Here is a 12124-nt window from a genome sequence, read left to right as displayed (position 1 = left end):
GATCAGGGTGGCAAACCCAAAAACAAACAGAGTTCGATCTCGGGCGGGAAGTGGTGGGGGGTTTGTGGGGTCACCTCTATCAGAAGCCCCCTTCTGTCTGGGGCACCCTCTCCTTAAGGCCCACTGATCTCTGGACATCCCTCCACTAGCATCCCCAGCCTAACCCACGGGACCCCAATCGACCTCCTCGTGATTCCCCCAGGCCTTCCCTACCCTCCTCATCCTAGGACCCCCTGCCACTTACCTCTCCTCCCGTTCCCAGCACTTTGTTCCAGGTGGCTCCCTGTAGTGCCTTTTCCAGCCACTGCAGCGCTGTTCCTGGAGGGACTGGAGAGCTGCTTGCCAATCAGGTTGGCTGGCAGCTCTCCAAGGCAGGACTTCGACCCAGTGATGGGTTGAAGTCCTGCCTTATGCCAATCAACGCTCGTTAGAGGGTGAAATGGCATCGGGCCTGTTGGGTCAGCGGGGATGTGTTTCCCACCAACTCTTTGGATGGCGGGGCTGAGCCATCCAAATTTCCTGAAAGTTCAGGCCCTGTATTTTCTATGTCAAATTTATGAGTTTATGAATAAGCTGTGGTTTAGTGGGTAGCACTGTCATCTGTGTCAGAAGGTTGTAGATTCAAATCATAATCCAGAGACTTGAGCACAAAATTTAGGCTGACACTATAGTGCAGCACTGAAGGAATGTTGTTTCTTGGATTGGTTGCCAAGTTTCCTACATTACAACCTCTAGAGTAGCTCATTGATTTAGTTTTAAAATTCTCATCTTTGTTTTCAAACTCATCAATAGCCTTGCCTGTCCCTATCTCGGTAACCTCCTCCAGTGCTACAACCCTTTGAGATCTCTGTGTTCCACCAATTCTGGCCCCTTGCACATTGATCCATTCATCCACCATAGATGGCCTTGCCTTCAGTGGCCTGAGCCCTATGTTCTGGAATTCTCTCAGGAAACCTCTTCACCTGTCCACATCTCTTTCCTTCTTTAAGGCACTCCTTAAAACCTATGTCTTTAACCAACCTTTTGTTCACTTTAAGCTAATAACGCCCTATCTGGCTTGATGTCAAATTCTGTCTGATAATCACTCCTGTGAATCATCTTAGGACATTTTACTAAGTTAAAAGTGCTACATAAATGCAAATTGTTGTTGTTGTCATGCATTTAATGCATTTAAGTATGTCCTAATGTTGTGTAAGGCACTATGCAGATACAAGATTTTTATTAAACCAAATTGGAAAAGTCAGATTTGTCAGGGTCAGTGTTTCTTTTTGTTTGGCTCCTCTCTTCAGTGTGTAACTATATCTGGGTCTCACCACCTTCGAGTAAAAGTGAAATGATCCACATTTGTTGTTGACTTTGTCTAAATGCCTGCAGTATTTCTGAATGTACTCTCCAGGTTGACGTTTCATCTTACTGCCTACCTCCTCCCTGCACCCCCCCCCCCCACCCCGCCAAATTAGTCCAAATTGACCCCACAGCATTAGCCAATCTGTGGCAAGGGTATTGGTCCTACCCCTTGACTATCAGTTCACCAGTGACCATTGGAGTTCTACACTTCGCTTTCCTTCCCTTTAGTCATTTACCCAACAGTATCATGGATGTGCTGTAGACTGCATTTCCCCAAGGTATCCTCATCCACACTGGGTATTCAGCTCTTAAAAACTGTCACGCCGTGACATACTCCCGAAGGATACCTGCACGCCTGCCTCTTCCTACCCTGCCAGATGGCCAACTACTTACTGTCCTCCTGAACTCTCTGTAGCTATGTGTTGACTGCCTCCTGGGACTTGCGCACCAGGAAATTCTCAACCTCCCATATACCCAGCAGGAACTGTAGCTCAGAGGCCTGGAGCTTAAGTCTGAGTAACTGGAGACACTTTTTACACACATGGTTATCCAGGGAGATTCTATGTGGAACAGGAGTTGCAGGGAATTGGCCTCAGCTGTCCCATCATTTTGATTTAAAAAAAATAATTTTAGACATAATTAATTACACTGATTGTTTATATATTTATCATAACCCCTTGGTTTGAACTACTTGGCACTTCCTTCTTCACCAAATTCCCACTCTCGCCAAATTCCCATTGCCACTCTCGTTGCAAACTACTCACTTTAGTACGCACAGCTTATGTATAGCAAATATCCCTTTAAGATGTACCTTAAGATCTATGACCTAAGATGTCTACAATCAAAATAAAGTAAAGCTTAATGTAACATATGTGTGGTCTTTGAGATGCCTCAAAAATATTCCAGTTTCAACCCTGAAATGTAATATTAAGTGGCACTTGGTACAGTGGCCTCTTGGGATTAAATAGATAAATGATATTTTTTAAATTGTGGAAAGAAAGAAGGTTGATTTCGCCTACAGTTGAGCCCTTTTAAAATGAAACATTGCTTGTCATGACAGTTTTATATTTCCAATCTTACTCCATCAGACATTTCACTCTATCAAGAGCTGCCAGAATGTTTTGATGGACAGTTTGATTAAATAGATAAAGCAGCGGGTTCTAGCCTTCAGCCAAGACATTCAGGAAGCCCTGAAGAATAGTGCTTGAGCAAAGTCATGAGCAGCGGGGAGGCAGAGGCTGGTCGTGCATCTGAGCAGCGTGTCTGTAAGTTACTTGCAATGCTTCATGCTTCTCAGCAAATTTTCAGCTAGTTTCACAACTTGAACTGCACTCAAGACTGTATATGACTCTATTGGCATACAAGGCTATGGGCCTAGTGCTGGAAAATGGGATTAGAATAGTTAGGTACTTGTTTGACTGGCGCAGACTCGATGGGCTGAAGGGCCTTTTTCTGTGCTGTAGATCTCTATGACTCTCTATGACACATGTTAACATCCAGGCCTAGATTATTCTCAGCACCTGGACCCGATGAAGGAGATGTTCCATACCTCTCAGGCACCAATACAGACATTGGCATGGTGTGGGTTAAATGGTGATTCTGAGTGGTCTGCACATGGCGAATTACAACCACCAGTGGCAGCAGTGGGTATTATTGATGGGACTGCCCAGGAGACAGCTCACCAGGGGACAAACACCTTTTCCAGCTCTGAAGACCAGGAAGGCTTGAGGACTTGAGAAGGTGGTGGTGAGCCACCTTCTTAAACCGTTGCAGTCTGTGTGGTGTAGGGACATCTATAGTGTTTTTGGTGTGGGAGTTCCAGGATTCTCAGCAACAGTGAATGAATGGCGATATAATTCCAAATCAGAATGGTGTGTGGCTTGGAGGAGAGCTTGCAGGAGGTGTGTTTCCATGTTCCCTTGTTCTTCTAGAAGGAAGAGGTTGCAGGTGTGGAAGGTGCTTTCAAAGGTGCTTGGCAAATTGCTGCAGTGCATCTCATAGATAGTATACACTGCTGCCACTGTGCGTCAGTGGTGGAGGGACTGAATGTTTAAGGTTTTGGATAGGGTGCCAGTCAAGTGGGCTGCTTTGGCCTGGATGGTGTCGAGCTCCTTGAGTGTTGTTCAAGTTGCACTCATGCAGGCAAGTAGAGAGTAATTCCATCACACTCCTGATTTGTGTCTTGTAGATGGTGGGCAGAATTTGAGGAGTCAGGAGGTGAGTTACTCACATCAGAATTCCAAGCCTCTGATCTGCTCTTGTAGCCACAGTATTTATATGGCTAGTCCAGTTCAGTTTCTGGTCAATGGAAACCCCCAGGATGTTGATGGTGGGGGAATTCAGAGATGGTAATCCATTGAATATCAAGAGCAGCTGGTTATATTCTCTCTTGTTGGAGATGATCTTATCTGGCACTTGTCTAGCATGAATGTTGCTTTGCACTTATCTGTCCTGGTCTTGATACACACAAGCAGGAGTCACTTCAATAACTGGGAGATACACATAGAGATGAATAAGGTGCTATCATCAGCAACAATCCCCACTTCTGACCTTCATATAAGATAGCCACTGATAAATCCAATAGGGAATTCAGGAGAAACTTCTTCGCGGAGTAATAAGAATATGGAATTTTAAAAAGATTTGTTCATGGGATGTGGGCGTTGCTGGCTAGGCCAGCATTTATCGCCCATCCCTAATTGCTCTTGAAAAGGTGGTGGTGAGCTATCTTCTTGAGCAACTGTAGTCCAACCCACAATGTTGTTAGGAAGGGTGTTCCAGGATTTTGACCCAATGACAGCGATGGAATGATGCTATATTTTCAAGTTAGTATGGTGTGTGACTTGGAGGAGAATTTCCAGGTGATGGTGTTCCCATGTATCTGGCCCTTGTCCTTCTAGGTGGTAGAGGTCGCAGGTATGGAAATGTCAAGAAGATATAATAATTCCCATAATGTTATTGGAATTTATTGTAAGATAGTGGTATCTGTGTTTATATGTGTGTGTGTGTGTGTGTGAGAGAGACTTAATTGAATTAAAGGCAGCTGGTCTGAAGGCTTTGATGTAAACATGGTAAACATGGGGAAGTTTAGAATGTAAAGTGTAAAAGTACATTTGCATTTTTAAATAAACCAGACTAGACTGTTTTCAAAAGCGGGAGTGAAATGTATCACCTAGCCAGGTGAAGTTCAGACACAGTGTGTTTATTTTTCCCAAAGATTACTGATAAAACTTAGTACTATGAGGGATTTTTATGATCAGAAAGGTAAAGTCCAAAGACATAGTGAAACAATGAGAATTTTCATGCAAAGGGGAAAATATGTATAAAGGATCAAAGGCTGCGTGTAAGGGTAGGCATTTTAGGATTTAGCAAGTGTGAAAAGCCTTCAGCACCTATGCCTCAAACTGCTGTTTACAAAGTACTGAAGTTAAGAAAACTCACATAGATTTTAAATGACCCAGGCAAAGAAACATGATGCTCTGACAATTGAATTCAATATGTTTTACTGCTGCCTTAACAAAAGTGTATCTGGGAGTTAGAGTGAGTAGGGGACTTAGATGTTACTATAGTAGTAATTTGTAGATATATGTATGTGCTTAAAATCATTTTTCTTATTAATAAATGCTTAATCTAGTTTTGTAAAAACCTATAAGACTTGGTGGTCTTATTACTACTGAATTCAAGGCATGCATCTCAAAATTTATACAAATTGCAAAACCAGTTGTGGCAGTTGTTTCAAGTTTCCCTCTGGGATTTGAACAAGTCAGTATTTACCATTGGCTATGCCATAAAAGGAAGGTGCTGTCAAAGGAGCCTTGATGAGTTGCAGCAGTGCATCTTGTAGATGGTACACACTGCTGCCACTGTGCACAGGTGATGGAGGGAGTGAATGTTGAAGGTGGTAGATGGGGTGCCAATCCATCAGGCTGCTTTGTCCTGGATGGTGTCGAACTTTTTGAGTATTATTGGAGCTGCACTCATCCAGACAAGTGGACAGTATTCCATCATACTGCTGACTTGTGCATTGTAGATTGTGGACAGACTTTGGGGAGTCTGGAGGTGAGTTACTTGCATCAGAATTCTCATCCTCTGACCTGCTCTTTTGCCACAGTATTTATGTGTCTGGTCCAGTTCAGTTTCTAGTCAATGGTAACCCCCAGGATGTTGATAGTGGGGGATTCAGCAATGGTAATACTATTAAATATCAAGGATAGATGGTTAAATTCTCTCTTGTTGGAGATGGTCATTGCCTGGGACTTGTCTGGCATGCATGTTACTTGCCACTTATCAGCCTAAGCTACCATATGGAGTAGTCAAGGCAAATAGTATTGATACATTTAAGAGGCTGCTGATTAGGATGAGGGAGAAAGTAATAATAAAAAGATATGCTGATAGGATGTGATGAAGATGGTTGGCAGGAGGGTCACGTGGAGCATAAACACTGGCATAGGCCAGATTGGCCTGTTTCTGTTATGGCGACTCTATGTAACTCCATGAATGAGGATGGGAAAGTGGTGAATATAAAGCCAAGTGTGTGGAAAATAGGAACAGGAGTAGGCCATTCAGCCCATTGAACCTGCTGCACCATTCAACATGATCATGGCTGATCATCCACTTCAATGACTTTTTCCCACGCTATCCCCATATCCCTTTAGGTCATTGGTAGCTAGAAATCTGTCAATCTCTACTTTAAACATATTCAATGACTGAGCTTCCACATCCTCTCGGGTAGAGAATTCCAAAGTTTCACACCTTCTGAGTAAAAAAAATTCTCCTCATCTTAGTCCTAAGTGGCTTCCCCCTTATTTTGAAATTGTGTCCCCTGGTTCCAAACTCCCCAACCAGGGGAAACATCATACCTGTATCTACCCTTTGTATCCTTTTAAGTATTTTGTAGGTTTCAATGAGATCACTTCTCATTCTTTGAAATTCTAGAGAACATAGGACGAGTTTCCCCAATCTCCCTTTATAGGTCAGTCCTACCATTCCCAGAACAAGTCTGGTGAACCTTCGTTGCACTCCCTCTATGACAATAATATCCTTTCTGAGGTAAGGGGACCAAAGCTGCACACAGTACTCTAGGTGCGGTCCAACCAAGGTTCTACACAATTGAAGTAAGACTTTGCTACTCCTGTACTCAAATCCTCTTGGGATAAAGGCCAACATACCATGAGCCTTCCTAATTGCAGTCTGCACCTGCATGTTAACCTTCATTGACACCCAGGTCCCTTTGTATATCTACACTTTCTAGTCCCTTACCATTTAAGAAATACTCTGCACATCTGTTCCTCCTACCAAAGTGGATAACCTCACATTTTTCCACCCTATATTTCATCTGTCATGTCCTTGCCCATTCACTTAGTCTGTCCAAATCCTCCTGAAACTGCTTTGCATCTTCTTCACAACACACATTCCTACCTAGCTTTGTGTCATCCGCAAACTTGGAAATATTACATTTGGACCCCACATCTAAATCATTGATATTTATTGTGAACATCTGGGGCCCAAATACTGATCCCTGTGGTACCACACTAGTCATAGCCTGCCAACGCGAGAGTGACCGGTTTATTTTTGCTCTCTGCTTCCTGCCTGTTAACCAGTCCTTAATCCATGCCAGTTTATTACCTCCTATCTCATGTGCTTTAATTTTGCTAACCTGTGGAATGTGAAGTGAGAGAGGAGTTGCTGGTTGTGCAAGAGTTTGGATGTAAGCAGAGAATGCTGTGCATAAGCATCTCACCTTTTACTATGTAACATATGACAGAAGTATGTAACATCACAGAAGCTGATATCACTGGTGATGCATACAGAAGTCCAGTATTACTCATTGACATCATGAATGTAAGGAGTATTAACACCTCTTATCAATGTTGTCAATAAACATGAGCAGCTCGTGAGGGTATTGAGTAGTGCAATAGGAACTGGAGAGAACTGTCTATCTGGTGCAGAATAAAAGAGAAAGAGAAATACAAGAGTAGGGAGGTCATGCTGGAGTTGTATAGAACCTTGGTGAGGCCACAGCTGGAGTACTGTGTGCTGTTCTGGTCACCACACTATAGAAAAGATGTGAATGCACTGGAGGGGATGCAGAGGAGATTCACCAGGATGTTGCCTGGGATGAAACATTTAAGTTATGAAGAGAGACTGGATAGACTTAGGTTGTTTTCGTTGGAACAGAGAAGATTGAGGGGGCGACCTGATCAAGGTGTACAAGTTTATGAGGGGCATGGACAGGATGGACAGGGAGCAGCTGTTCCCCTTAGTTGAAGGGTCAGTCACTAGGGAACACAAGTTCAAGGTGAGGAGTAGGAGGTTTAGGGGGGATGTGAAGAAAAACTTTTTTACCCAGGGGGTGGTGATGGTTTGGAATGCACGAAGGAGGGTGATGGAGGCAGGATGCTTCACATCCTTTAACAAGTACCTGGATGAGCACTTGACACATCATAACATTCAAGGCTATGGGCCAAATGCTGGTAAATGGGATTAGGTAGGTAGGTCAGGTGTTTCTCACGTGTTGGTGCAGACTCGGTGGACTGAAGGGCCTCTTCTGCACTGTGTGCTTCTGTGAATGGCAGGGATATGGAGGAAGAAATTAGTCCCACTTTAGGAATCCTTGATGATTTTATACGGCAAGAATGACTATAAATAATAGCACTCAATTGTGAAAAGAGGTTTTTGGAACTGAATTTGTTTTCATTCCAGATTATTTAACTTGTCTATTATGTGCTGAACTAAACCAGTAGAAAATTTACAAACCTCACATTGTCAACGATTAGAAGTACAGTTTTTCCACAGTGTGATTTTTATTTGGCTATGAAAGTTCCCATTTATGATTACCTTTCTGTTGTGCTTTCATACCATTTTCTGTTTAGCCTGTTCCCTGTTTACTTACCATAGCTATTAATTGCTAATACAGAACCTTGATAAAAGTTTATAAAAATCCAAGCATTATTTTAACTGACACATCAGAATAAATATCTTTGGAAATATTCCAGCAGGTTCATTAAACACGACAGGCAGAACTTTCCAATATACCATACCACTATCTGGCAATGGGACTTTAGGAAGTTCCTTCTCATTTTGCTTTCTTTAATCCATGTTGATCTATTTCCTTTAACAAGCATTCCCTTTTTCATTTTATTGGCTCAGATTTCACTGTCAAAATAATGGTGAGCCTAATGACACTCACCGATACTTAAGCATAGATAGTACTGTAACATCAGGCAAGAGGAAGTTGCACAACCAAATTCCAATGTATCACTCTGCCATTAGTTTCATTAAAATGACATCTCACTGTCTGGATCACCATTGAAATGTGTTAAATGATGTGAGGTTGCTCTAGTTTTGAGAAAGTTCAGTATTGTCACATCATGTTCAAGTACCCATAGAATGATATGATAACTGTTAACTACTGCCAATCAACTTCTCACAGGATCACAGAACTTTTACAATGCAGAAGGAAGCCATTTGGCCCATTATGTCTGCACCAGCTCTCCAAATAAACACTTTACCTCATGCCATATTCTCCCATCTTCTTTGGTGCGAAAATTAACTATTACAAGTGTGGAATCTCATTCCTTCAGGTATTAATTGTTGTACAAATTTTTAATTTTTATTTAACATTTTTTTCTCTTCTTTTTCTCTCTCATCTCTTAATCCAGTTTTTTTCTTTCCCTCCCTTTATTTATCTTTCTGTACCCTATTTGACATTGAATTCACCTATTACATTTACACTACTTTTTCAGACCATTAAAACCTACCTCTTTGGCCAAGCTTTTGTTCATTGACATAATATACCTTAATGTGGCTCAGTGTCCTACTTTGTTTTACAATGCTCCTGTGAAGGGCCTTGGGGTGTTTCATTAAGTTAAAAGTTCTTTGTAAATATAAGTTGTTGTATTTTTCTCTATGGTTATATACTTATGTTCTCCCTCTTTACCTCTTGATTCTATGTCTGTACTCAGGCTGATGTCTACCACTCCCTCCTGTGCTTCATCACCCTTTATTCTTTCTCTTTGCATTTCCTTACTAGTTTAACTGCTTTCCCACTGCCCATTTTACCCTCTCTGATGCCAGTATGGTTTAGGTGAAGCCTGTCCTATGTGAATAACTCCCCAATGCCCTGGAAAACATCCTGATGTCAAAGGAACTCGAAAGCTTCCCTAAGGTTAGTGGTTATTATATTTCACACAGTGCCTTTAGAGAGGGACAAACCTACCAAGGTTCATGCTTGCAATTGCTCTCTAATGATTCCTGATAGAAATGGTATGTGTGTGCGTGCGCGTGTGCACATTGCATGAAAATATGATCAGACTTGGTTTCATATCCTCTTAGGTAAAATAAGCTGATAATCATGCCTAGATTCACAAATGAAAAATAGCAACTTAAAGCTCCCCAATGGTTCAGCTGGTTGGAGGCAGTGGGTAGTCAGTTAAGCCTACATGTTACTGCTTATTAAAAGCTGCAAATTACATGTTACCCAATAAGTATCACACACCACAGGCAAGTCTAGTAACAATGGCAGTGTCAAAAGCAAACATACTGTCAATTATAATAAATAAAAAATGGTTTCAATACCTAAACACTGACCTTAACCACTAACTCTAACCAATAACATTAACCACTAACGCTAACCACTAAAGCCACTAACACTGACTACTAACCTTAGCCACTAACATTAACCACGAACATTAACCACGAACACTAACCACGAACACTAACCACGAACACTAACCACGAACACTAACCACGAACACTAACCACGAACACCAGCCACTAATCTTAACCACTAACACTAACCAATTACATTAACCACTAACACTGACCACTAACAATAACTATTAACCTTAACCACTAACACTAACCATGAACACTAACCACTAACTTTAACCACTAACACTAAGCACCAACACCAACCACAAACCTTAACCACGAACATTAACCACAAACACTAACCAATAACACTAACTACTAACCTTAACTATGAATAATAACCACCAACACTAACCACTAACACCAACTGTTAACCTTAACCACTAATACTAACCCCCACTAACACCAACTGCTAACCTTAATCACTAACACTAACCATTAACACTAACCACTAACCCTTTCTGGGCTGAGATTCTTATTTTTCTCCATGCTCCGGGATCAAAGACATCTCACATAATTATCCTTTCAATTTGCATTTTTGTACCTTAAGCAAGATTTTTTTTGAATGCATATACAGTATAAATAAGGTACTGCAAACAGTTCTAATCCCCAATGGTAGCACAGAGAGTTACTCAATTACAAATTTCCCACTCTTGTAAATTCACTCGTGGAATTACAGAGACTGGAGGATAATAGTTGTAAGTAAAAATAAGTGAAGAAACTTCTTCTCATCTCAGTCCCAAACAATTGTCCCCTTATGCGCCCCCTGTGTTCTAGATTCCACAGCCAGCAGAAACTTCTGTGTGTACCTGTAAAGCCCCTTCAGAATAGTGTAGGTTTGAATGAAATCGCTTCTCATTCTTCTAAACTCCAGACAGCGTAGGCCCAATTTACTCAACCTCTCATCATAGGACAACAATCTCACCCTAGGAACCAACTAAGCATATAAAAGCACTTCCAGAATTAGCATAAATCTCACTCTAAACAGTTTTTACAATCCAGTAATTTCACAGTCAGATTGGGAAATGAGTCACTTTGAACAGAAGTGCCTTAATTTAATGGTATCTCACTCAGGCTTTTGCTGTAACTCTTTGTGCTATAATTATAATGTTAAGCGATTGAGGAAACAATATTACAGTTTGTGTGTCTGTGTAAGTTGCTGACTGTTCTTCACATGGTCTATAAAATAAGATATAAAAGCAGAAAAAATGAAAAAATACTCAGCCAGTACGGCAGCATCCGTGGAGAGAAAAAAAACAAGCCAACATTACAGATTGATAAACTTTCATCAGAACGGAAGATGTTAAGAGATGAATAGCTTTAAAGCAATTGCAGAGTTAGGGAATGGGGGTGTTTCAGGGAAAGAATTAAAGAAAAGGTTTGTGATAGGTTGGAGGTCTGGAGTCATTGAACATCCAGAATCTCAGGGTCATGTTTGCAGTTTGAAGGGAGGTGTTCAGGAAAGTAAATACCTAACGTGCATGTGGTCTCCCCAATGTAAAAGATATGGAACTATGTTATATTCTGCTGTTTTGTTAAATCCATTTATACTACCTCTAGTGCCAGAAATAAAAACAGAAAATGCTGTTAAAACTCAGCAGCTCTGGGAGTACCTGTGGAGAGAGAAACATAGTTAACGTTTCGAGTCTGTATGACCCTTCTTCAGAGCTAAAGAGGAGCTCTCTAGTTCTGAAGAAGTCATACAGACTCATAAGAACATAAGAGCATAAGAACTAGGAGCAGGAGTAGGCAATTCAGCCCCTTGAGCCTGCCCCGCCATTCACTACGATCATAGCTGATCTCATTTCGGCCTCAACTCCAATTTCCTGCCCTCTCCCCATAACCTTTCAACCTGTTACTAATTAAAAATCTGTCTATCTCCTCCTCAAATTTATTCAGCGTCCCGGCATCCACTGCACTCTGAGGTAGTGAATTTCACAGATTCATGACCCTTTGAGAAAAGTAATTCCTCCTCATCTCTGATTCAAATCCACCACCCCTTAGCCTGAAACTATTGCCTCTCATTCTAGAATGCCCCACAAGGGGAAACATCCGCTCCACGTCTACTTTGTCTATCCCCTTTAGCATCTTATATACCTCAATTAGATCTCCTCTCATCCTTCTAAAC

At 41.6% G+C, this 12124-nt stretch overlaps 1 protein-coding gene across 1 annotated transcript in view; it reads left to right on the top strand.

The window, feature by feature from the left end:
• The first annotated feature begins 2528 nt into the window (after positions 1-2528).
• Positions 2529-12124, top strand: part of LOC121288704 (guanine nucleotide-binding protein G(I)/G(S)/G(O) subunit gamma-13) — a 46258-nt gene continuing 36662 nt past the window's right edge. The window contains exon 1 of the mRNA XM_041207448.1: positions 2529-2612. Within this exon, the coding sequence (XP_041063382.1) occupies positions 2564-2612 (49 nt within the window). The 5' untranslated portion in view covers positions 2529-2563. The remainder of the gene's footprint in view (positions 2613-12124) is intronic.

The sequence above is a fragment of the Carcharodon carcharias genome, chromosome 15 (genome assembly GCF_017639515.1).
Source record: "Carcharodon carcharias isolate sCarCar2 chromosome 15, sCarCar2.pri, whole genome shotgun sequence".
In the NCBI taxonomy this organism is placed as follows: Eukaryota; Metazoa; Chordata; class Chondrichthyes; order Lamniformes; family Lamnidae; genus Carcharodon; species Carcharodon carcharias.
Note: the sequence above shows the minus strand (reverse complement) of the source record. Positions and strands in the feature narration are given on the sequence as shown.